Below are 27776 nucleotides of genomic sequence, written 5' to 3'. Positions count from 1 at the left end.
TTCATAAAGGCCAATTTCATTACTCAATTCTGATAATAAAATTCTTTCTGAAGTTCTGGCTCGTATAATTGAAAATATTTTACTTTCTATTACTTCTGACGATCAGACTGGATTTATTAAAAACTGACATTCCCATTTTAATATACGCAATATATTGGTAATTGGTAGTTTTTTATATCGTTATATATTCTTTCTTGTACTCTGTATTCTTCTATGTAGAAACTAATAAAAATATTGAAAGACACTGAACTGTTTCACAATCTCTGGACTCACAGTCAAGGACTCTATAACTCATTTGGTCAAAATTATTCATATACTTAGTGATTTTTTTGTATTTACATAGTTTGTTTTCTTTTGTACATTGCTTGTTTACCAGTGTTTGTGTGTAGTTTTTCATTCATTCTATAGCGTTTCTTTGTTCTACTGAAATGCCTGCATGAAGATGAATCTCAGGGTAGTCTATGGTGATACATACATTCTTTGATAATAAACTTACTTTGAACTTTGAATTTTGTTCTTTTTGATCTAAACATTATTAATGAACCTGCTTCTCTTACCGTATCCACTGCAGCCAACAGTAATTCAGACAAACTGCCGTAGATGTCCAAAGGCATCATTTTGGTGTTGGTCAACAGGTGTGTGAGATATTTCCCACTCACTTCCTCTCCCTTCTCCATTTTCTCCTGGATCTCCTTTATCTTCTTTTTCACGAGCTTCTCAGCTAAAGATCAAAGATGTGCAATTCGTTAGATCCAGTAAAATATTGGCGGTTAGCATGCAGCACCAGCAGATCAGTGGGATCCATGCCACAGCTCCAGCAGACCAGCAGGAGCTGAAGCAATCCCCCTGACTGTCTGACAACTCCCGCAGATCCGCAGGAGTTGGGCATTCCCCCACCCTCATGCTCCAGCAGACCTGCAGGATTTGGAAACTTCTTGTCCCTGACCTCATCAGACATGCAGGAGGTGAACTCTTCCATGTCCCACATCTCCAGCAGACTTGCAGGAATTGACCTCCCCACACCACACAAGTGCCAGCAATTCTGCATGAATTCAAATCTCCATCCCTTACCTCTAGCTAACCTGCAAGAATTGAACTCCCCATTCTTCACCTCTAGCAGACTTTCAAGATTTGAACTCCCCTGTCCTTCACCTCCAGCGAACCCGCAGGAATAGAATGTCTTGTTCCTCACCTCCAGCAGACCTGCAGGAATTGAACTTGCCCCTGTCCCTCACCTCCAGTAGACCTGAATAATTTAATTAACCCCTGTCCCTCACCTCCATCAGACCTACAAGAATTGACCTCCCCACAGTCCACAAGCTTCAGCAGGCCTGCAGAAATCGAACTCCCCTGTCCCTTGCCTCCAGCAGAACTCCAGAAGTTGAATTCTCAGCACCTCTAAAGCACTAGCAGATCTGCAAGAGTTGGAATCCCACAACATCACCAACTTTCGGTGTCATCTGAAAGCTTATGAATCCACCCCTCTACGTCCTCATCCAAGTCACTTATAAAAAAATCACAAAGAGCACCTATGACCACCCCCTATTCTACAGAAATTGATCACTGTTATGGTTTGTAAACTAATTTAAAGATCAACCAGTTAGTACTTCTTCAGGAGACTAAAGAAATTCAGCATGTCCTTATCAACCCTTACCAACTTTTGTCAATGCAACATAGAAAGCATCCTATCTGGATGCATAAGAGCTTGGACTGACAACAACTGTGCACAAGAAACTGCAGAGAGTTGTGCACACAGCTCAGTACAGCATGGAAACCAAACTACCTTCCAAGTACCCTGTCTGCACTTCTCGCTGTCTCAGTAAAGTAGCTAGTATAATCAGAGACTCCACCTACCCCAAACATTCTCTCTTCTCTCTCCTGTCAGGTAGAGGATACAATAGCCTGAAAGCATGCACCACCAGGCTCAAGGATGGCTTCTACTCATTGTTACAAGATTATTAAATAGTTCCCTTGAATGGCAAGTTGGAATCTTCACCTCACAATCTACCTCATTATGATCTTGTACCTTATTGTTTACTTGGACTCCACCACTTTCCCTCAAGCTGTTACTTTACCCTGCATTGTGTTTGAGCTTGTTCTGCACTGTGTAATGTTCTGATCCCAATGAACAGGATGCAAGACAAGTTTTTGTAACTGTATCTTGGTATATGTGACAATGATAAACCAATATCATCTGGTCAGGGAGAGTGAGGAGGTGACAGAGAGGAGCTAAAGGCAGATAGTCATCCGGGACCACAGGAGACAGAGAACTGGGTAACAGTCAGGAGAGGGAAGGACAAGAAGCAGGTACTAGAGAGTTCCTCAGCGGCTGTCCGCCTTAATTAGTACTCCTGCTTGAGTGCTGTTGGGGGAATGGCATACCTGGGGGAAGCAACAGTGGCCACGTCTCTGGCACAGAGTCTGTCCCTGTGGCTCAGAAGGGCATGGAAAGGAAGAGGATGGGAGCAGTGATAGGGGACTCTATAGTTAGGGGGTCAGATAGGTGATTCTGTGGATGCAGGAGGGAAACGCGGATGGTAGTTTGCCTCCCAGGTGCCAGGGTCCGGGAAGTTTCTGATCACGTCCACGATATCTTGAAGCGGGAAGGAGAACAGCCAGAGGTCGTGGTACATATTGGTACCAACGACATAGGTAGGAAAAGGGAGGAGGTCCTGAAAAAAGACAACAGGAAGTTAGCAAAGAAGTTGAGAAGCAGGACCTCAAAGGTAGCAATCTCAAGATTACTGGCTGTGCCACGTGACAGTGAGTATAGGAATAGAATGAGCTGAAGGTTAAATGCGTGACTGAGGGATTGGAGCAGGGGGCAAGCATTCAGATTTCTGGATCATTGGGACCTCTTCTGGGGCAGGTGTGACCTGTACAAAAAGGACGGGTTGCACTTGATTCCAAGGGAGACCAATATCCTGGCAGGAAGGTTTGCTAAGGTTGTTGGGGAGTGTTTAAACTAGAATTGCTGGGGGATGGGAGTCAAACTGAAGAGACGGAGGAAAGGGAGGTTGGCTCACAAATAGAGAAAGTTTGGAGACAGTGCGAAAGGGAGGATAGGCAGGTGATAGAGAAGGGATGCGCTCAGAACAATGGTTTGAGGTGTATCTATTTTAATGTGAGAAATATTATGAACAAAGCGGATGAGCTTAGAGCATGGATCAGCACTTGGAGCTAAGATGTTGTGGCCATTACAGAGACTTGGATGGTGCAGGGGCAGGAATGGCTACTTCAATTGCCAGGCTTTAAATGTTTCAGACAGGACAGGGAGGGAAGCAAAAGAGGTGGGGGTGTGGCACTGCTGATCAGAGATAGTGTCACGGCTGCAGAAAAGGAGGAAGTCATGGATGGATTGTCTACAGAGTCTCTGTGGGTGGAAGTTGGGAATAGGAAGGGGTCAATAACTCTACTGGGTGTTTCTTATAGACCACCCAATAGTAACAGGGCATCGAGGAGCAGGTAGGGAAACAGATTCTGGAAAGGAGTAATAATAACAGGGCTGTTGTGGTGGGAGATTTTCATTTCCCAAATATTGATTGGCATCTCCCTAGAGTGAGGGGTTTAGATGGGGTGAAGTTTGTTAGGTGTGTTCAGGAAGGTTTCTTGACACAATATATAGATAAGCCTACAAAAGGAGAGGTTGTACTTGATCTGGTATTGGGAAATGAACCTGGTCAGGGAGCATTTTGGAGATAGTGATCAAAATTCTATCTCTTTTACCATAACATCGGAGGGAGATACGATAACTTAAATGGAGTAAGGGGAACTATGAGTCTATCAGGCAGGAACTTGGAAGCATAAATTGAAAACAGATGTTCTCAGGGAAATGTACTGAAGAAATGCGGCAAATGTTCAGGGCTATTTGCATGGGGTTCTAAGAGAGTAGGTACGTTCCAATGAGATATGGAAAGGATGGTAGGGTGCAAGATCCGTGGTGCACAAAAGCTGCTGTAAATCTAGTCAAGAAGAAACGAAGAGCTTACAAAAGGTTCAAAAAACTAGGTAATGATAGGAATCTAGAAGATTATAAGGCTAGCAGGAAGGAGCTTAAGAATGAAATTAGGAGAGCCAGACGGGGCCATGAGAAGGCCTTGGCGGACAGGATTAAGGAAAATCCCAAGGGATTCTACAAATATGTGAAGAGCAAGAGGAGAAGACGTGAGGGAATAGGACCAATCAAGTGTGACAGTGGAAAAGTGTGTATGGAACCGAAGGAAATAGCGGAGGTACTTAATGAATACTTTGCTTCAGTATTCACAACGGAAAATGATCTTGGCGATTGTAGGGATGACTTGCAGTGGACTGAAGCGCTTGAGAATGTAGATATTAAGCAAGAGGATGTGCTGAAACTTTTGGAAAGCATCAAGTTGGATAAGTTACCAGGACCGGACGGGATGTACCCCAGGCTACTGTGGGAAGCGAAGAAGGAGATTGCTGAGCCTCTGGCAATGATTTTTGCATCATCAATAAGGACAGGAGAGTTTCTGGAGGATTGGAGGGTTGCAGATGTTGTTCCCTTATTCAAGAAAGGGAGTAGAGATAGCCCAGGAAATTATAGGCCAGTGAGTCTTACTTCAGGTTGGTAAGTTGATGGGGAAGATCCTGAGAGGCAGGATTTATGAACATTTGGAGAGGCATAATATGATTAGGAATAGTCAGCATGGCTTTGTCAAGGGCAGGTTATGCCTTTCAAGCCAGATTGAATTTTTTGAGGATGTGACTAAACACATTGATGAAGGTAGAGCTGCAGATGTAGTGTATAAGGATTTTAGCAAGACATTTGATAAGGTACCCCATGCAAGGTTTTTTGAGAAGGTAAGGAGGCATGAGATCCAAGGGGACATTGATTCGTGGATCTAGAACTGGCTTGCCCACAGAAGGCAAGGAGTGATTGTAGACGGGTCATATTCTGCATGGAGGCTGGTGACCTCAGCGATCTGTTCTGGGACCCCTTCTCTTCGTGATTCTTATAAATGACCTGGATGAGCAAGTGGAGGGGTAGGTTAGTAAATTTTCCGATGACACAAAGGTTGGGGGTGTTATGGACAGTGTGGAGGGCTGTCAGAGATTGCAGCTGGACATCGATAGGATGCAAAACTGGGCTGAGAAGTGGCAGATGGAGTTCAACCCAGATAAGTGTGAGGTGGTTCACTTTGGTAAGTCAAATATGACAGCGGAATATAGTATTAATGATAAGACTCTTGGCAGTGTGGAGGATCAGAGGGATCTTGGGGTCCGAGTCCATAGGACACTCAAAGCTGCTACGCAGGTTGACTCTGTGGTTAAGAAGGCATACGGTGCATTGGCCTTCATCAATCATAGAATTGAGTTTAAGAGGAGAGAGGTAATGTTGCAGCTATATAGGACCTTGGTCAGACCCCACTTGGAGTACTGTGCTCAATTCTGGTTGCCTCACTATAGGAAGGACATGGAAACCATAGAAAGGGTGCAGAGGAGATTTACAAGGATGTTGCCTGGATTGGGGAACATGGCTTATGAGAATGGGTTGGGTGATCCTGGCCTTTTCTCCTTGGAGAGACGGAGGATGAAAGGTGATTTGATAGAGGTGTACAAGATAATGAGAGGCATTGATCATGTGTATAGTCAGAGGATTTTCCCCAGGGTTGAAATGGCTAGCATGAGAGGGTGTAGTTTTAACGTGCTTGGAAGTAGGTACAGAGGAGATGTCAGGGGTAAGTTTTTTATGCAGAGAATGGTGAGTGTGTGGAATGGGCTGCTGGTGACAGTGGTGGAGGCGGAAACGATCGGGTCTTTTAAGAGACACCTTGTTGGCTACATGGAGCTTAGAAAAATAGAGGGCTATGGGCAAAGCCTAGGTAGTTCTAAGATAGGGACATGTTCAGTACAGCTTTGTGGGCCGAAGGGCCTGTATTGTGCTGTATGTTTTGTATGTTACTATGTTAATACCAATACCACTTCCGAATGGTGTACATTAGAATACAGGGCAGTATAAATCAGTGAAGTACAACATTTGGACAAGTTACTGTTTGTAGATACAAGAGATCATGGGTGCCGTCACCTGGAACATTGAACGTGCGTAGAACATCTGTTCCTGTAGCCTATTTATTAGACACACCTGTACATACAGGGGAGGCTTCTTCACAGAGAGAGTGGTGGGAGTATGGAATGAGCTGCCAGACGAGGTGATAAATGCGGGTTCTTTTTTAACATTTAAGAATAAATTGGACAGATACATGGATGGGAGGTGTATGGAGGGATATGGTCCGTGTGCAGGTCAGTGGGACTAGGCAGAAAATGGTTCAGCACAGCCAAGAAGGGTCAAAGGGCCTGTTTCTGTGCTGTAGTTTCTATGGTTCTATGGTTCATACCAGTAATGGAAATACCTCATCAGTCAATCATGTGGCAGCAACTCAATGCACAGAAGCATGCAGATATGGTCAGGAAGCTCAGCTGTTGTTCAGCCCAAACATCAGAATGGGGAAGAAATGTGATCTAAGTGACTTTGATCTTGAAATGATTGTTGGCACCAGACAGAATGTTTTGAATATCTCAGAAACTTCTGATTTCCTGAGATTTTCATGCACAACAGCCTAGAGTTTAGAAAGAATTGTGTGAAAAACAAAAAGCATCCCGTGAGCAGCAGTGCTGTGGGCAAACGAGAGAGTTCAGCTGAGTGCTGCTAGGCTGGTTCAAGCTGACAGGAGGGCAACAGTAACTCAAAGAACACTGGCGTGCAGAAGAACATCTCTGAATCAACAAGGTGTCGAATCTTGAAGTGGATGACCATGGACATACACCCAGTGGGCAGTTAGTTAGACACAGAATGCACCCAATAAGGTGGCCACTGAGTGTAATGTACAGCACAGGTCTTTCAATGACGGAGCTAACCACGATGCAGAGTTAAACTGGATATCTGCCTGCACGTGATCCATAGCTCTCACGTTCATGTGCCTGTCGAAATGCAGAAGGTGGGATTTTGACACAGAGAGTAGGTGGGTCTGTGGAACGCCTTGCCCTGGGTGGTGGTAGAGGCAGATACATTACCGGCGTTTAAGAAGCTCCTAGATAATCACAGGGATGATAAAAAAAATTAGGGCTATGTAGGAGGGAAGGGTTAGATTGATGTTGGAACAGGCTAAAAGGTCAGCACAACATCATGGGCTAAAGGGCCTGTACTGTACAGTATTGATCTGTGTTCTGTGTCTTTTCAATGCCACAGTGATATCTGCTTCCATTACGTTCCCTGGCACTGTCCCAGGCAACTGTGGCCTCATAAATCTCCTTTAAGCTTTAAATAACTCATCAGGGGAGGGAGGAGGATGCGTCAGCAATACAGGTGTGTAAATGGTTGACAGTGCCTGGGAATTAAGAGTCATTTTACAATGCACACCCACTAGCAGACCATTCTCCAGGACGGGGCCCCTTCCACTTCTTGTACTTTTTTGGGTGCAGTTTTATTTCTTTAAGCACTTTTGGAATCAGCACATAATGCTCACAGGTTCAGATTCAGATTACAGCAGGCCCTTCCATCCACTACATTCAGCCAATCTTTTAACTACGATAAGATCAATCTAACCCTCCCCTCCTGCACAGCCCTCCATTTTTCTATCATCCATCTAAGAGTTTCTTAAATATGTCTAATGTATCTGCCTCTAGCACCACACCTGCAGTGGCGGCACCAGAGATTTGTTCTAGCTGGTGCTACGGAGGGGCTGAATTATTCAGTGATGGTGCTGAGGGATGCACTGTATGGTAATATGTATTCACAAGGCCAGACGCGTGGCGTTAAAAAGCCAGTTTCAAGCATTATGTGCGACTATAAATGCCTCCGTTGATTCACAAGCAACAGCAATTGATAGATCTAATATGGAAGTGAACTGTGACAGTGTCAACAGCATCGGAGACAACCCGGGCCACACCGAGCATAAACAAACAAACCAGCAGAGCCTCCGACCCACAGCGCACAACATGAATCACGCACCAATCCCACAATCAGCGTCAAATGCGTGCTTTTCAACTGAAAAACACAACACTAACCCACAATGTCCACTGCTATTTGCATTACATAGACAGACAATGCCAAAAGATACACCGTTATTAAAATCAAATAAGGCAAACAACATATACAAGGTTTTACCAGGAGTTGGACAAATCGTACTCTGACCATGCAATACCTCAGTTAATTAGGCTACTGAATTTAAAACAAAAATCAATAGAATCACCGCTTGGAAGTCTAAGCAAAACCAGTAGGCTTATAGCAGTAAATGTAATATTTTAGGATTTGCAGGAAACATAAGGACTATGGGGTATCCACCACAAAATAATAATAATAATCAGCATTAGTCTTGGCCCAAATTTTTAAAAAATCAACCGCACTCACCACTGATGTTTTCAGAGGAGCACAGTCCGTCTGTTGTTGTGATTGGTGGCGAAAGCATCAACGATTTTCTGGATGTCAAGTGCTTTGGTCCTCCGGCTGTTTATGGCCAACAGGGCCAAGTTGCTGTTCCGAGCATTGCCGCTGCTGTTCCTTAGGTAGTTTTTGAGGCGTCTGAGGCGAGAGAAACTCCGTTCGCATGAGGCAGATGTCACAGGTAGAGTCAGTGATATGCAGATTAGTTTGCATAAATCTATAAATGCATCGCGGTAGGGTCTCATTAGAGCTAGAAATTCCACTGTGTCATTCACTGTCTGTCCTTGCTTTTGTTTCCAGCAGACGCCGAACCTGATGTCGCTCTGCAGTCAGTCAGGTTCACTTCAGTCACTCCATAGTATTGGGCCATTGGGCAAAGACAATTCTTGTCTAGGAAGAACTTTTGTTTGGGACTCAATGCTGAGACTCCAGTCAGAACACTCCTAGTCTCAACTGAGAACCGTCTTTTCATTTCAGTCAGAAGTCTGTCTATAACTGGATAGAACCAGTGGTTGCGAAGGTCATCAGAGGATGTGACAAGTGTGCATTCAGTTTGGGCCTTAACAACAAAATCGTGTAGGCAGCGGGGTGGCTGGGCCTGGCTCCTTTCATGTGGTCTGCTCTGTATACTGGCCTTGACGCACAGGTCCCTAGCTCTTGTCTGAATTTCACTCCATGATTCCTCTCCACGTTTTGCTGAGAATGCATCGATAACAGACTGAGCCAAGTCCACAGTGGATGAAATTTCCAAACTGGGGAATTGTAGCTGGTCTGACATGAACTTGGTGACTCGGAATAAATCCTCAAACAGAGTGAGAAGTAAAGCAAACTGCTCGTCAATCAGTCCATTTACAGCTCTGGCCTCCGTTTTCCTCTGTGCATTTGGTTGACCCATAATATCCTGTAGTGTAGCTAGAATGGCAGGGAGTGATTTCCTTATAGCCCACAAAGCTGTTTACCGCCATGCCCAGCATGTATCTGACAATTTCTTCAACTCCACGGTCTGTGCAGTTGATTCCAGTTCTCTCTGTTTCTTCATGACAAGATCGTGGGCAACAGAGTTTGAAAAGGGCAACACACATCAAAGTTGCTGGTGAACGCAGCAGGCCAGGCAGCATCTCTAGAAAGAGGTACAGTCGACGTTTCGGGCCGAGACCCTTCGTCAGGACTAACTGAAGGAAGAGCTAGTAAGAGATTTGAAAGTGGGAGGGGGAGGGGGAGATCCAAAATGATAGGAGAAGACAGGAGGGGGAGGGATGGAGCCAAGAGCTGGACAGGTGATTGGAAAGCAGCTGCACAGTTTCAAAAAAACTCACCAGCTTGTGGTACATTGCTCACAACATCCACTAGAACAAGGTTAAGTCTGTGAGCATGGCAGTGTATATATAATGCCTGCGGGACCTCTTTCCTGAACCTCTCTTGTACCCCGTTATTGCACCCGTCATAACACTTACGTCATACACGTGTTCTTATCAATAACACACTGGGCGAGTGTCTGTTCAATGCTTTTAAGAAGCGACTCTGTGTCCAATCCTTCTGCTGGAGTGAAGAGCAAGAATTCTTCAAGCACTGTTTCGTTATTCAAATACCGCACCACCACTGATATTTGCTCCTTTTTACTCAAATCTTTACTTTCATCCACCATGATGGCAAAATATCCAGCCTCCTTGATTTCTGACGTCTGACCATATCTGCCATCATACCCATAATTTCATTTTGGATATCGTGATGGGTGTTTTTCGCATTTCCAGGATTGTCCTCTGTTTTTTTAGCTACAGTCTAATCAAACTGTCCAATTACACTGAGCAACTCAATGAAGTTTCCCCTATTGCCAGATCCATCATCCTCCTGGTGTCCTCGCTGGGCAATGCCTTGACATGCAGTATAGCGTAGAAACTCAACTACTGCTCTCACATACTCACGATTTTCTTGGACAATCTTTGCATGTCCTTTGTCAAGCATATTTCCCGATCTTGAACCGTCTTGTTTTCTCAATCTGAATTCGGCCCGTGCCTCCATCGCAAACTTATAAGCTGCACTTACATGGTGGGTTTTGAAAGCTGTTGTAGCTTTCCGCCAGTTGTGGTAACCGGTGACAGTGAAGGTAGATTCAGAATGGAAACCATGTCCTCCACACAGGAAATGCTGCATGCGAAGCAGAACGTAGTATCTTTTATGATTCAATATTCCAGCCAGGTGTACAGGCCAAACCAGCCATGAATAAAACTCCTTTGCTGATTGCCAAACTGTTGTGAAGGGTACTTTTTCAATGCTGGCAGACCGGGTCCTTCCTCAGGCTGCTGGCTAACATCGCTAACAGTATTCCCACTAGTACTAAGAGCAGCTTCAGCCACGTTCTCTTCTGAATCCGGCTCTATTTCTTGTTCCTCTACTTCGCCCTTACACTCTTTCGGTGAACTGCTGTCATCCTCATCCCCACTTACTTCTGCATGTCACTTTCAATTAAGACATGCTCAGGCTGAGACACCACTGATTCCTCTGGATGAGGTTATTTTCTAGCTAAAAATCGATCCATTTTTCATGCCGGCCAAAAGAATGCATGTGCCAGGTCGACGCTAGCTTGTAAGAGCACAATGTGTGCGTGTGGCATCCGTTAGTCTCGCGAGACCATGGATCTGCGCCTGGATGTATACTATCAATCTCTCGCGTGAGTGAGAGTGAGTGACATCAACACCTTAAGTGATCTTAGATCAGCTTTACTGATCTGAGGACAGCAACGGCAAAACATTCACAACGAACGAATAAGCAGAAGTGTAGAGTGGATCTGACAGAGCTTATAACTTTATTGCTGCGTGGGTGCTATGGTAATTGGAGGCACTGTTTCACTAGATCAGCTGGAGAAACAAGCTGTATTTAAAACTATACAGAGAAAGCAAAGCAGCTGCAGTAAATTTCTCGGTGGGGCCATTGCAATTTCTGCTGGGGCTATAGCCGCAGCTAGCACCACCTTAGCACCGCCCCTGCACACCTGGCATGGCATTCCATGCATCCACCACTCTCTGTGTAAAGAAAACTACCTCTCACATCCCCTCTATACTTTCCCCCAATCACCTTAAAATTATGATAAACATTTAAACATTCTTCTATTTAAAACAAGGCAAAGCATTTTATTACATACAACCACTTTAAATCTGCCTCTTACTCTTCATGTTAAAGAAGGTGAAGAGACGGGTTTGTATTCTGACATCAGGCTGTGTGTGGAGTTTCCATATTTTCCCTCTCACTGCATGGGTTCCCCCATGTGCAGTGTTCCCCTCCAATATCCCAAAGACATGTGGGTTGGTAGGTTAATTAGCCAGTGTAAATTGTCCCTAGTGCAGAGGTGAGTGGAAGAATTGAGGGGAAGTTAGAGTCATCGAAAAATGCTGCACAGAAACAGGCCCTTTGGCCCATCTAGTCCCTGTTGAACCATTTAAACTGCCTAGTCCCATTGGCCTGCAGCTGGACCATAGTCCTTCATACCCCTGCTATCCACTAAACGTTGAAATCCAGCTCGCATGCACCCCTTGTGCTGGCAGCTCGTTCCACTCCCTGAGTGAAGAAGTTTCCCCTCACATTCCCCTTCAATATTTTAATATTTAGGAGAAATTTGGAAAATTACATGGATGGGGGGTAGGTATGGAGGGTTATGATCATAGTTCCCTCTAAACTGTGCGCGTGTGCACGTGCACACACATTTTTCAACCAGCGCAGAAAGGAAGTTAATGTGTGCACAAAAAGTTAGTTACCTAAAATACTGTAGTAGTTAATAATTATACTTATGGAAAATAATCTTTTAGCTAACTGCTTCTGTTAACTAATCAGTCGGTTTTTCAAATACCACAATGCACGTCACTAATTTACAGCACCTCACCTCTCCTGTTCCGGTTTGTACAGCTGCATCACGGCGGCAGCCATGTTTGATAACAGTGTTCATATCGTAAAGTTTACAAAGATCTGTTTCAAATCCTGTAGATAGCTTACTAAGTTTTTATTGGAAAAAATATTGATTCACTATGTCACATTCCAAAGAAGCGAAGGGCATGAAGCGCAAAAGAACTGCAAATTTGTTTAAAGTTGAATGGCTTTGTCACAATGGGGGCGTTGGGAATGGACCCAAATGCAAGACACAGACGCTGAAGTACTAGGAACAGGACTAGGATGCAGGACCTGGGCTAGGACATGGACAAGAAACAGGGAACCCGGACAAGGAACTGCGGACTAGGAGCCTGGGCTTGGACTCCGAGCCAGAGACTGGACAAGGACCCAGAACCTGGGTCTTGCCTTGGGCTCAGATCCCCAAAACTAGGCTAGGACTGGACGAAGCCGGGGTCTCAAGGCTTGACGCTGGAGGCTGGGGTACAGACTGGGAACTGTACATCAACACAGAGCCCGGACTTATCCTTCAAAAAGCCGGGACTCATTTTTAACACAACACTAACATGAGACTGGACAATACATAGATATAGAGTCGGGATTCAACTTTCTGTCCACACCAAGGTGGGACGGGTCCATCCGTCGGGTAACAGCAGAACGGCCTGACTTACCCCACAGAGGCAAGGGACAGGAAGGGACATAACCAACCGCAAGGTAACGGCAATCAACCTGTCTTACCCCACGGAGGCAAGGGACAGGAAGGGGCAGAACCAACCGCAGGGTAATGGCAATCAGCCTGACTTACCCCACGGAGGCAAGGGACAGGAAGGGGCAGAACCAACCACAGGGTAACAGCAATCAGCCTGGCTTACACGATAGAGGCAAGGGACAGGAAGGGAGCTAGGTCCAGGATGGCTCCAAGACTCGTGGCAGCCGGTAACCTCGGCAGGCTGCAGAACAGCCAAATCCATATCCTGATGACTGCACTAGCCTTCAACCAGCGGATTGCTCCAAGGAGACACTGACAAGATGACCACCCTCGATCCCAGGGCCACTTGTATTCCCAGCCCCCAGATGAGCATCAGGTGCTTATGGTTAAGTCCAACCGAAACAAGGGACAGCCAGAAGACCCGGAGTCCAGAGTCCACAGACCAGACCGTGAACCGGAAGGCGAACTTCGGACCAGACCATGACAGGCTTAACAAAATGGTAGAAACTGTTACACTGAAAGCTCATGAGGTCAAGAACGTTCAGCTACGAGAAATATTTATGTATGATACGAAAACTGGAGTTATCTGTTTGTACTGTCGTGATGCAAAAGTTGCTGGAGAATTTGCTAGTGGAAGAAGTGGGATGATATTTGGAAACTTGACGTTTTGAAGCGTCATTTGGCAAATAAATCACATTTGGACGGTGTACAAAAGTTCAGGCAACAGAACCCATCATTACACGTTACAGGAATGCTACACATGTTAGGGTTGAGTGCAGATGAGCGACAGCAAAAACGATCAAACCCAGAGAAGATCAAAGATGAGGTACAAGAATGGTCAGTTTTTGATTTCTCCGTAATTGCAGATTGTGACTTCACATTTGGCGATGAACAAGTTAATGCCTTATGCCTAAAATATCATGATTTTCTAGCAGAAAATATTGTAATAGTTAGACACTTTAATGATTTCAAATTTTCCGTGCAAGAAAAAATTAAATCCAAACCGATTTCAAACTTTGCTCAAATGATAGCATTTGTACTTCAAAATGAACAGTTTTGCAACCTTGCACAGTTGGTGGACATTGGGGGAACCTTTCTTGCGTCTAATGCGGACTGTGAGCGAGGCTTTAGGCTAATGAATCAACTCAAAAACAAGCTGAGAAACCGTGTAGATGAACGTCATTTTGATACGTTAATGAGAATCAAAAGCTATCAATGGGACGGAAGTTCTATTCGTCGAGATAGAGTTTGCAAAGAATGGGTAAATGCCAAAGACAGGAGAGAGAAAAAATAAGAGTGATTTAAATATGATAAAAATTAAATGTCTCCAACCTGTTGGCATGAACATTGACTTCTCTAACTTCCGTTAATGCCCCTCCTCCCCTGCGTACCACATCCCTTATTTATTTATTTGTTTGTTTATTTTTATGATTTTTTTTTCTTTCCCCTTTTTTTTCTCTCTTTTTTTCTCCCTCTGTCCCTCTCACTATAACTCCTTGCCCATCCTCTGGGCTCCCCCCAACTTTCTTTTTCTCTAGGCCTCCCGTCCCATGATCCTTTCCCTTCTCCAGCCTCGTATCCCTTTTGCCAATCAGCTTTCCAGCTCTTAGCTCCATCCCTCCCCCTCCTGTCTTCTCCTATCATTTTGGATCTCCCCCTCCCCTCTCACTTTCAAATCTCTTACTAGCTCTTCTTTCAATTAGATGAAGGGTCTCGGCCCGAAACGTCGACTGTACCTCTTCCAATAGATGCTGCCTGGCCTGCTGCGTTCACCAGCAACTTTTATGAGTGCATGACTTAAATATGTATGTTATTTTGTTGTTATTCTGTGCAGTTTTATGTTCAGTGTCTTGTAAACCTACATAAACTGTCCCATGTGTGCATTCAGTGCCCACATACTTTTGTCACAGGAAAAAAAATTGCACAACATAAGACTTTTGCGCATACTGACTACTAAAAATTAGAGGGAACGTTGGTTATGATCCAAGTGGAGATCAATGGGACTAGACAGATTAATGGCTCAGCACAGACTAGATGGGTCAAAGGGCCTGTTTCTGTGTTCTGTGACTCAAAGCATCTCTCACTTTCAGCTCTGGTAAAAGTAAGTCATCCTGACTCCCACGGGGCTGCCAAAGAAGAACAGGATCAATGGTGCCAGTTTCCCATCAACTTGTCCTGTTTCCAACCTGCTCAAATTAATAACAACACAACTAATTTCATCTTACTGATATAAAAGATATAGTCCCACGCAGCTATAAACTTTTTCCAGGTCTGAATGTACTTCCACATTGCTTTGGGAATGAGAGGGAGTAAAGCTGAGTAGTAGAACATCTCAAGGACAGACGCAATAAACTTCTGTGTCTCCTCGGGAACAGTTTCCTCCAAACAGCCCATCCTTGTTTCAAACAGTATGGCGCAGATTCCTAGGAAAAACAAGGTAGAACAAGTATTGTCAGCATTTATGTGCATTTTCATTGATGCTATTGTGAAATGAATCTCAGGGTACATGGTGATTTTATATATATATATAAAATGTACCTTAATAATAAATTTACTTTGAACTCTGAGACTTTTCCATTTAGCAGAGCTGTCTAAAATAAGAAGACATGGGCTAAGGGTTAAAAGATTGTAAGGGATTTGAGGAACTTTGGATCAATTTTAGAGCATGCTGCCCGAGAGTGTGAGGGACACAAATGCTCACAACATTTGCAAGTATTTAATGGACAACCCAAATAAAAATAAAGTAGGGACAAGTGGAGCGGTCATTGTTGGAGTGGACCAGTGTTGCAGTGGGGAGGCTTTGACTTAAAAGGTTCAGGAAAGTACAGGCTTGGATGAGGTAAGTTTCTTCTTCATTTTTCATCCTTTAGGGCACAGTTAGTGCAGTGAGAATTCCTCCAGGGGCTGTGTTGTGTTCTTTGTGTGAGATATGGGAACTTTGGGAGACCCCCAGCCTCCCAGATATCTACATCCACACCAAGTACACTGAGTTACAGCTCCTCAGAGAATGTGCTAAGGAACTGAAGCTGCAGGTCAATGACCTTCAGCTCATACGGGCAAACGAGGAGATGATAGATCGGAGCTACAGAAAGGTAGTCAGCCCTAAGTTGCAGGTGGCAGATAAGTGGATGTCTGCCAGGAGAGGGAAAGGAAATAGGCAGCCAGTGAAGAGTACCCCTGTGGCCAATCCCCTCAATACTTATTATTTGGATGCTGTTGAGGGGGATGACCTACCAAGAGGTTTCTGCAGCAACCGGGTCTGTGGTGTTGTGGATCAGAAGGGAAGGAGGGAGAATGGGGGATTCCATTGTCAGAGGAGTAGACTCAAGACTCTGTTGACGCAATAGAGAGACTCAGGTGGTATGTTGCCTCCCGGGTACCAGGGTCAAGGATGTCTCGGATTGGGTCCACGGCATTCTGAAGGGGAAAGGTGGAAAGCCAAAAGTCTTGATACATACTGGAACCAATGACGAGGTAGGAAAATGGAGGAGCTCCTGAAGAGAGAATTTTGGGATCTAGTTCGAAAGCTGAAAAGCAGGACCTCCGAAGTAGTATCCTTGGAGGTCGACATGCCAGTGAGGGTAAGAATAGGTTGATTATTCAGATGAATGTGTGGCTGAGGGACTGGTGCAGTGGGGAGAAACTCAAACTTTTGAACCATTGGGATGTCTTCTGGGGAAGGACTGACCTGTACAAAAGTGAATGGCTGCAGCTAAACTGAAGGGGGACCAATATCCTTGCAGTCTGGTTTGCTAGAGCAGCTCCAGAGGATTTAAACTAATTTAGCAGGAGGGTGGCATCCAGGGCAGTTGGTGTACAAGCACGTGTGGTGTGTGGTCAGAAAGAACAGGCAGATGGCAAGGCAAGATTGCAGGCAGTGGGATGAGTTTCAACATGGGGACTGTGACAGGAATACACATAGATTAAGATGTTAGCTGTCCTGTGGAATCAGCAGTTGGTCTGCCACCTGTCTTCAGGAGAGAGAGAGATAAGGAAAACAATGGAGCAGCCTTTGGAGGTGTGTAATGAAGGGACGGGAGAGAGGGCTGTCTGGAGCAGCTCCCCCTTTGAACCCTGAACTGTTTGAACTGATGGACAGGCGATACCCCAGCAGGGGGATAAAAAGGGACAGGTTCGCTAAGGCAGGACACACACGACACCCGAGGTAACGAGACCCTGGAAGCGGTGCGTCTCTCACAAGTCGGTGGGAAGTACCGGGCCGTAAACGCACAGGGTGGAAAGGCACAATCGGCGGAAACCTGGTGTGTGTCCGCCCTTGCCTGGGTGCCAGGTTCACCGCAGGGAAACGATCGTATCTGGAAACGGAGGGGGTCACGGTCGGTGACTTCAGATGACATCACAAAGGACTCGCCCGGAAACTGACTGCGAAGGTCTGTCTGGAAGCCTTGAATATTCATTCATTTTTGCTCTCTCTCTCCTTCCCCCCACTGTCCATCGCCACGGCAGCAATTACCACGAACTGAACTGAACTAAATTGAACTGAACTTTGCGTCACTTTGAAACTGGTCATTTACCCCTAGACAACGATAGAGCTTGATTGATCCTGTTATCTTAATTCTGTGCACATGTGTGTTTATTCATTGCTGAACTGTTACATTTATATCCTTACTATTAGAGTACTGTGTTGCTTATTTCTTTAATAAAACTTTCTTAGTTCTAGTAATCCAGACTCCAACTGAGTGATCCATTTCTGCTGGTTTGGCAACCCAGTTACGGGGTACGTAACAGGACAAAATGGAAAAGGGTGACAAAAGGTGTTATCTGAATGCATGCAGGATATAGAATAAGGAAGCTGATCTTGTTAGAGACTGGCAAGCATGTTGTCGTGGACATCACTGAGTCATGGCAAAAAGAATATTGTAGTTGGGAGTGTAACGTTCAAAGTTACACATTGTATCGAAAGGACAGGCAGAGTGGATGGCATGGCTCTATTGGTAAGATATGACATCAAATCCTGAGAAAGACATGACACAAGATTGGAAGATGTAGACTCTTTGTGGGTAGAGTTAAAATCTGCAAGGGTAAAAAGACCCTGATAGGAATTATAGACAGGCCTCCAAACAGTAACCAGATGTAGGCTATAAATTACAATGTGAGATAGAAAAGACACGTAAAAAGGACAGTGTTATGATAGTCATGGGGGATTTCAATATGCAAGTAGATTGGGAAAATCAGGTTGGTGCTGGATCCCAAGAGAGAGGATTTGTAGAATGCCTACGAGGTGGCTTTTTAGAGCAGCTTGTGGTAGAGCCCATGAGGGAAAGGCTTTTCTAGATTGGGTGTTGTGTAACATAGAAACGTAGAAACATAGAAAATAGGTGCAGGAGTAGGCCATTCGGCCCTTCGAGCCTGCACCGCCATTTATTATGATCATGGCTGATCATCCAACTCAGAACTCTGCACCAGCCTTCCCTCCATACCCCCTGACCCCCGTAGCCACAAGGGCCATATCTAACTCCCTCTTAAATATAGCCAATGAACTGGCCTCAACTGTTTCCTGTGGCAGAGAATTCCACAGATTCACCACTCTCTGTGTGAAGAAGTTTTTCCTAATCTCGGTCCTAAAAGGCTTCCCCTCTATCCTCAAACTGTGGCCCCTCGTTCTGGACTTCCCCAACATCGGGAACAATCTTCCTGCATCTAGCCTGTCCAATCCCTTTAGGATCTTATACGTTTCAATCAGATCCCCCCTCAATCTTCTAAATTCCAACGAGTACAAGCCCAGTTCATCCAGTCTTTCTTCATATGAAAGTCCTGCCATCCCAGGAATCAATCCGGTGAACCTTCTTTGTACTCCCTCTATGGCAAGGATGTCTTTCCTCAGATTAGGGGACCAAAACTGCACACAATACTCCAGGTGTGGTCTCACCAAGGCCTTGTACAACTGCAGTAGTACCTCACTGCTCCTGTACTCGAATCCTCTCGCTATAAATGCCAGCATACCATTCGGCTTTTTCACCGCCTGCTGTACCTGCATGCCCACTTTCAATGACTGGTGTATAATGACACCCAGGTCTCGTTGCACCTCCCCTTTTCCTAATTGGCCACCATTCAGATAATAATCTGTTTTCCCATTTTTGCCACCAAAGTGGACAACTTCACATTTATCCACATTAAATTGCATCTGCCATGAATTTGCCCACTCACCCAACCTATCCAAGTCACCCTGCATCCTCTTAGCATCCTCCTCACAGCTAACACTGCCACCCAGCTTCGTGTCATCCGCAAACTTGGAGATGCTGCATTTAATTCCCTCATCCAAGTCATTAATATATATTGTAAATAACTGGGGTCCCAGCACTGAGCCTTGCGGTACCCCACTAGTCACCGCCTGCCATTCTGAAAAGGTCCCGTTTATTCCCACTCTTTGCTTCCTGTCTGCCAACCAATTCTCCACCCACACCAATACCTTACCCCCAATACCGTGTGCTTTAAGTTTGCACACTAATCTCCTGTGTGGGACCTTGTCAAAAGCCTTTTGAAAATCCAAATATACCACATCCACTGGTTCTCCCCTATCCACTCTACTAGTTACATCCTCAAAAAATTCTATGAGATTCGTCAGACATGATTTTCCTTTCACAAATCCATGCTGACTTTGTCCGATCATTTCACCGCTTTCCAAATGTGCTGTTATCACATCCTTGATAACTGACTCCAGCAGTTTCCCCACCAGCAACGTTAGGCTAACCGGTCTATAATTCCCCGGTTTCTCTCTCCCTCCTTTTTTAAAAATTGGAGTTACATTAGCCACCCTCCAATCCTCAGGAACTAGTCCAGAATCTAACGAGTTTTGAAAAATTATCACTAATGCATCCACTATTTCTTGGGCTACTTCCTTAAGCACTCTAGGATGCAGACCATCTGGCCCTGGGGATTTATCTGCCTTCAATCCCTTCAATTTACCTAACACCACTTCCCTACTAACATGTAGTTCGCTCAGTTCCTCCATCTCACTGGACCCTCTGTCCCCTACTATTTCTGGAAGATTATTTATGTCCTCCTTAGTGAAGACAGAACCAAAGTAATTATTCAATTGTTCTGCCATGTCCTTGCTCCCCATAATCAATTCACCTGTTTCTGTCTGCAGGGGACCTACATTTGTCTTTACCAGTCTTTTCCTTTTTACATATCTATAAAAGCTTTTACAGTCCGTTTTTATGTTGCCTGCCAGTTTTCTCTCATAATCTTTTTTCCCCTTCCTAATTAAGCCCTTTGTCCTCCTCTGCTGAACTCTGAATTTCTCCCAGTCTTCAGGTGAGCCACTTTCTCTGGCTAATTTGTATGAAGATTTGATTAGGAAAGTCAAGGTAAAGGAACTCTTGGGAGACAGTGATCATAACATAATAGAATTCACCCTGCAGTTTGAGCAGAAGAAGCTAAAGTCAGACGTATCAGTATTACAGTGAAGTGAAGGGAATTATATTGCATGAGAGATGAGCTGGCCATAGTTGGTTGGAAGGCGGCTCTAGCAGAGGTGATGACAGAACAGTAATGGGTGTAGTTTCTAGAAGCAATTCGGAAGGCGCAGGATATCCAAAGGCAAAGAAGTATTGTAAAGGGAGGATGAGGCAACCGTGGCCGACAAGGAAAGTCAAAGACAACATAAAAGCAAAAGAGAGGGCATTTTTGGGAAGCTTTTAAAAACCAACAGAAAGCAATGGAAAAACTATAAGGAAGGAAAGATGAAATATGAAGTGAAGCTGGTCAATAATATCAAAGAGAATACATAGAACATAGAATAGGACAGCATAGTACAGGCCCTTTGGCCCACAATGTTGTGCCGACCCTCAAACCCTGCCTCCCATATAAGCCCCCAACTCAAATTCCTCCATATACCTGTCTAATATATATAATAAACTTCACGAGTGTATCTGCCTCCACTACTGACTCAGGCAGTGCATTCCACGCACCAACCACTCTCTGAGTAAAAAACCTCCCTCTAATATCCCCCTTGAACTTCCCACCCCTTACCTTAAAGCCATGTCCTCTTGTACTGAGCAGTGGTGCCCTGGGGAAGAGGCACTGGCTGTCCACTCTATCTATTCCTCTTATTATCTTGTACACCTCTATCATGTCTCCTCTCATCCTCCTTCTCTCCAAAGAGTAAAGCCCTAGCTCCCCTAATCTCTGATCATAATCCATACGCTCTAAACCAGGCAGCATCCTGCTAAATCTCCTCTGTACCCTTTCCAATGCTTCCACATCCTTCCTATAGTGAGGTGACCAGAACTGGACACAGTGCTCCAAGTGTGGCCTAACCAGAGTTTTATAGAGCTGCATCATTACATCACGACTCTCAAACTTTATCCCTCGACTTATGAAAGCTAACACCCCATAAGCTTTCTTAACTACCCTATCCACCTGTGAGGCAACTTTCAGGGATCTGTGGACACGTACTCCCAGATCCCTCTGCTCCTCCACACACCAAGTATCCTGCCATTTACTTTGTACTCTGCCTTGGAGTTTGTCCTTCCAAAGTGTACCACCTCACACTTCTCCGGGTTGAACTCCACCTGCCACTTCTCAGCCCACTTCTGCATCCTATCAATGTCTCTCTGCAATCTTTGACAATCCTCTACACTATCCAGGTTGTTAATAAAAATCACAAAAAGTAGAGATCCCAGAACAGATCCTTGTGGGACACCACTAGTCACAATCCTCCAATCTGAATTTTTCAGATAAAGTTTTCTCAGATAAATTTTTCAGATAAAGTTTTTTCAGGTAAATAAAGTGTAAAAGAGAGATGAGATTAGATATCAGACTGCTGAAGAATGGTGCTGTAGAGGTAGTAATGGGGGACGAGGAAATGGCTGATGAACTGAATATGTTTCGAGGAGCATTACAAATGCACAGGTATAAATAGTAGAAGTAAGGAAGAATAAAAAATACCTTAAAATAAGATGTACAATATTAACAAGTCAAAGATTACAAGATTTACAAATTCACACTGATAAGATGCTAGTGCAAGAATTACTGTGATATTATACAGTAATGGATGGTAGACATTATACATGTAACCAGGTGACCAGTGAGTATCATTATCTATTGTTAAAGTGCACTTGGTGATGTTAAAATAGCAGCCTGTTCCTCTAAGAGAAAATGGTGACATCATTTTGTACGGGTGGAGTAGAAAGAAAAGTTACCATATTCTAAAGAGAACAACGTTTGAGTGCTTTTCCCAGGTTTGGTGAGGAAAGATTTTCACGTCTAAGGTATTGGCGCTAGATAGCGTGGTTGTGCGAAGTTCCTCATCGGCCTAGTAGTGTCCGTGAGGAAAACTCTTTTCAGGATCTAGCCTATATGTGTTGGGAACCCCTGATCTAGGTTACAGTCTATTCTTGCTGTTGCCATCGGGAAGAAGGTACAGGAGCCTTGGGTCCCACACCACCAGGTTCAGGAAGTTATTACACAACCATCAGGCTCCTGAACCAGTGTGGATGAATTCGCTGAACTGATTCCACAACCTAGACTCATTTTCAAGGAGTATGCAGCACAAGCGGTCCCTCAAACAAGGAAGTTCGGTGTTTCACTCCTGGACAAGCAGTCCTGGCAAGGGACTACAGAGGTGATCAAAAGTGGGAACTCGGAAAGATTAAGGACAGAACTGCAACAGTGGAAATTGCATCTGATATCATCCGGAGACAACACATTGATCAGTTGAGGAGAGCAGAGTCAATTGTTAGAGAAGAAATGTGTCCAGAGCTGTCAGAACCACTTCCTGCAGTCCCAGAGTCAACTCCTACAACCACCACGGAGGAGGGCCCAGAAACTGGGATTGTTTCACTGCCACAAGCCTCAGCTGAGCAGAAAGAGCACCCCCACCGTCCAGTCAGGAAGACATTATCCCTTGAAAGTAAGAAATCCTCCAAAGCGATTAAATCTTTAGGACAATTTAATATTTAGTATGCAGTGGATGACTTTATAGTAGTTATAATATATGTTATACTAATATATATATAAGCATCCGTTAGTCTCGTGAGACCATGGATTTGTGCCTTGAAAGGTTTCCAGGGCGCAGGCCTGGGCACGGTTGTATGGAAGACCGGCAGTTGCCCATGCTGCAAGTCTCCCCTCTCCACGCCACTGATGTTGTCCAAGGGAAGGGCACTAGGACCTATACAGCCTGGCACCGGTGTCATCACAGAGCAATGTGTGGTTAAGTGCCTTGCTCAAGGTCACAACACACTGCCTCAGCTGAGGCTCGAACTAGTGTCCTTCAGATCACTGGACCGACGCATTAACCACTGGTCCACGTGCCAACACATTTATTATATTTATTATACTGATAAACATATAGAAACATAGAAACATAGAAAATAGGTGCAGGAGTAGGCCATTCAGCCCTTCGAGCCTGCACCGCCATTTATTATGATCATGGCTGATCATCCAACTCAGAACCCCGCCCCAGGCTTCCCTCCATACCCTCTGATCCCCGTAGCCACAAGGGCCATATCTAACTCCCTCTTAATTACAGCCAATGAGCTGGCCTCAACTGTTTCCTGTGGCAGAGAATTCCACAGATTCACCACTCTCTGTGTGAAGAAGTTTTTCCTAATCTCAGTCCTAAAAGGCTTCCCCTCTATCCTCAAACTGTGGCCCCTCATTCTGGACTTCCCCAACATCGGGAACAATCTTCCTGCATCTAGCCTGTCCAATCCCTTTAGGATTTTATACATTTCAATCAGATCCCCCTTCAATCTTCTAAATTCCAACGAGTATAAGCCTAGTTCATCCAGTCTTCCTTCATATGAAAGTCCTGCCATCCCAGGAATCAATCTGGTGAACCTTCTTTGTACTCCCTCTATGGCAAGGATGTCTTTCCTCAGATTAGGGGACCAAAACTGCACACAATACTCCAGGTGTGGTCTCACCAAGGCCTTGTACAACTGCAGTAGTACCTCCCTGCCCCTGTACTCGAATCCTCTCGCTATAAATGCCAGCATACCATTCGCCTTTTTCACCGCCTGCTGTACCTGCATGCCCACTTTCAATGACTGGTGTATAATGACACCCAGGTCTCGTTGCACCTCCCCTTTTCCTAATCGGCCACCAATCACCAATCTGTTTTCCTGCTTTTGTCACCAAAGTGGATAACTTCACATTTATCCACATTAAATTGCATCTGCCATGAATTTGCCCACTCACCTAACCTATCCAAGTCACCCTGCATCCTCTTAGCATCCTCCTCACAGCTAACACTGCCGCCCAGCTTCGTGTCATCCGCAAACTTGGAGATGCTGCATTTAATTCCCTCATCCAAGTCATTAATATATATTGTAAATAACTGGGGTCCCAGCACTGAGCCTTGTGGTACCTCACTAGTCACCGCCTGCCATTCTGAAAAGGTCCCGTTTATTCTCACTCTTTGCTTCCTGTCTGCCAACCAATTCTCTATCCACATCAATACCTTCCCCCCAATACCGTGTGCTTTAAGTTTGCACACTAATCTCCTGTGTGGGACCTTGTCAAAAGCCTTTTGAAAATCCAAATATACCACATCCACTGGTTCTCCCCTATCTACTCTACTAGTTACATCCTCAGAAAATTCTATGAGATTCGTCAGACATGATTTTCCTTTCACAAATCCATGCTGACTTTGTCCGATCATTTCGCTGCTTTCCAAATGTGTTGTTATCACATCTTTGATAACTGACTCCAGCAGTTTCCCCACCACCGACGTTAGGCTAACCGGTCTATAATTCCCCGGTTTCTCTCTCCCTCCTTTTTTAAAAAGTGGGGTTACATTATCCACCCTCCAATCATCAGGAACTAGTCCAGAATCTAACGAGTTTTGAAAAATTATCACGAATGCATCCACTATTTCTTGTGCTACTTCCTTAAGCACTCTGGGATGCAGACCATCTGGCCCTGGGGATTTATCTGCCTTTAATCCCTTCAATTTACCCAACACCACTTCCCCACTAACAAGTATTTTGTTCATGTATATATATATATACTCAACATAGATTAAGCATTCTTTGCTTACATCATTCATGCGTTCTTGTACAAATTACGTGAATGGCATACGTTATTAAAACTCCCCACACGGTTACAGGGAGAACACAGAAACTCCCCACCAGGTCACGGGGAGAACACACAAATTCCCCACATGGTCACGGGGAGAACACACAAACTCCCCACATGGTCACGGGGATAACACACAAACTCCCCACATGGTCACGGGAAGAGCATACAAATTCCCCACATGGTCGCGGGGACAACACAAAACTCCCCACAAAGTTACAGGGAGAACACACAAACTCCCCACATGGTCACACAGAGAACACACAAATTCGCCACATGGTCGCGGGGAGAACACAAAACTCCACACACAGTCACGAGGAGAACACAAAACTCCCCACACAGTCACGTCGTCAACATTCAAACACCCCACACGGTCACGGGGCAGCACACAAACTCCACACACAGTCATTGGGAGAACACTCAAACTCCCCACACAGTCACGGGGAGAACTCACAAACTCCCCACACAGTCACGGTGAGAGCACACAAAATCACCACACGGTCACGGGAAGAGCACACAAACTGCCTACACAGTTACGGTGAGAGCATACAAACTCCCCACATGGTCACGGGGAGAGGACACAAACTCCCCACACAGTCACGGTGAGAACACACAAACTCCCCACACGGTCCCGGGGAGAACACACAAACTCCCCACACGGTCACGTGGTCAAAACACAAACACCCGACACGGTCACGGGGAGAATACACAAACCCCCCCACACAGTCACGGGGAGAACACACAAACTCCCCACACAGTCACGGGGAGAACACACAAACTCCCTACACAGTCACAGGGTGAACATACAAACCCCCACACGGTCACGTGGAGAACACACAAACTCCTCACACGGTCACGGGGAGAACACACAAACTCCCCACACAGTCACGGTGAGAGCACACAAAATCACCACACGGACACGGGAAGAGCATACAAACTGCCTACACGGTTACGGTGAGAGCATACAAACTCCCCACATGGTCACGGGGAGAACACACAAACTCCACACACAGTCACTGGGAGAACACACAAACTGCCCACACGGTCACAGGGTGAACACACAAACTGCCCACACGGTCACAGGGAGAACACACAAACACCCCACACGGTCAGGGGAGAGCACACAAACTCCCCACACGGTCAGGGGAGAGCACACAAACTCCCCACACGGTCACGGGGAGAGCACACAAACTCCCCACATGGTTATGGGGAGAGCACACAAACTCCCCACACAGTCACAGGGAGAGGACACAAACTCCCCACACAGTCACGGTGAGAACACACAAACTCCCCACACGGTCCCGGGGAGAACACACAAACTCCCCACACGGTCACGTGGTCAACACACAAACTCCCGACACGGTCACGGGGAGAATACACAAACCCCCCACACAGTCACGGGGTGAACATACAAACTCCCAACACGGTCACGGGGAGAACATACAAACTCCACACACAGTCACTGGGAGAACACACAAACTCCCCACACAGTCACGGGGAGAACACACAAACTCCCCACACAGTCACGGTGAGAGCACACAAAATCAACACACGGTCACGGGAAGAGCACACAAACTACCTACACGGTTACGGTGAGAGCATACAAACTCCCCACATGGTCACGGGGAGAACACACAAACTCCACACACAGTCAAAGGGTGAACATACAAACTCTTCACACAGTCACAGAGAGAACACACAAACTCCCCACACAGTCACAGAGAGAACACACAAACTCCCCACATGGTCACTGGGTGAACATACAAACTCCCCACACGGTCACGGAGAGTACACAAAAACTCCCCACACAGTCACGGGGAGAAGACAGAAATTGCCCACAGGGTCACGGGGAGAACTCACAAACTCCCCACACAGTCATGGGGTGAACACACAAATTTCCCACATGGTCACGGGGAGAGCACCCAAATTCCCCACACGGTTAAAGGGAGAGCACACAAACTCCCCACACAGTCACTAGGAGAACACACAAAATCCCCACACGGTCACGTGGAGAACACACAAACTCCCCTCACGGTCGCAGGGAGAACACACAAACTCCCCATAGCGTTATGGGGAGAACACACAATCTCCCCACACAGTCACGGGTTAAACACACAAACTCCGCACATGGTCACGGGGAGAGCACACAAACTCACCAAACACAGTCACGGGGAGAACACACAAACTCCACAGACAGTCACGGGGAGAACACACAAACTCCCCACAGTGTCACAGGGTGAACACACAACCTCACCACACGGTCACGGGGAGAGTGTACAAACTCCCCACACGGTCACGTGGAGAACACACAAACTCCCCTCACGGTCGCAGGGAGAACACACAAACTCCCCACACGGTCACGAGGAGAACACACAAACTCCCCATAGCGTTATGGGGAGAACACACAATCTCCCCACACAGTCACGGGTTAAACACACAAACTCCGCACATGGTCACGAGGAGAGCACACAAAGTCACCAAACACAGTCACGGGGAGAACACACAAACTCCACAGACAGTCACGGGGAGAACATACAAACTCCACACACAGTCACTGGGAGAACACACAAACTCTCCACACGGTCCCGGGGAGAACACACAAACTCCCCACACGATCATGTGGTCAACACACAAACTCCCGACACGGTCACGGGGTGAATACACAAACCCCCCCACACAGTCATGGGGTGAACAGCCAAACTCCCAACACGGTCACGGGGAGAGCACACAAACACCCCACAC

General features: G+C 45.7%; 1 protein-coding gene across 2 annotated transcripts in view; it reads right to left on the bottom strand.

Moving 5' to 3' along the window:
* The window catches only part of LOC140199245 (sterol 26-hydroxylase, mitochondrial-like), an 88517-nt gene that overhangs the window by 23046 nt on the left and 37695 nt on the right, over window positions 1-27776 (bottom strand). For both annotated transcript variants that reach the window (XM_072260959.1, XM_072260960.1), the window contains exons 4-5: window positions 15212-15409; window positions 558-721 (exon numbers count right to left, since the gene is read on the bottom strand). In XM_072260959.1, coding sequence (XP_072117060.1) covers window positions 558-721; window positions 15212-15409 — 362 coding nt within the window. The remainder of the gene's footprint in view (window positions 1-557; window positions 722-15211; window positions 15410-27776) is intronic.

Source organism: Mobula birostris, chromosome 6 (assembly GCF_030028105.1).
Source record: "Mobula birostris isolate sMobBir1 chromosome 6, sMobBir1.hap1, whole genome shotgun sequence".
In the NCBI taxonomy this organism is placed as follows: Eukaryota; Metazoa; Chordata; class Chondrichthyes; order Myliobatiformes; family Myliobatidae; genus Mobula; species Mobula birostris.
Note: the sequence above shows the minus strand (reverse complement) of the source record. Positions and strands in the feature narration are given on the sequence as shown.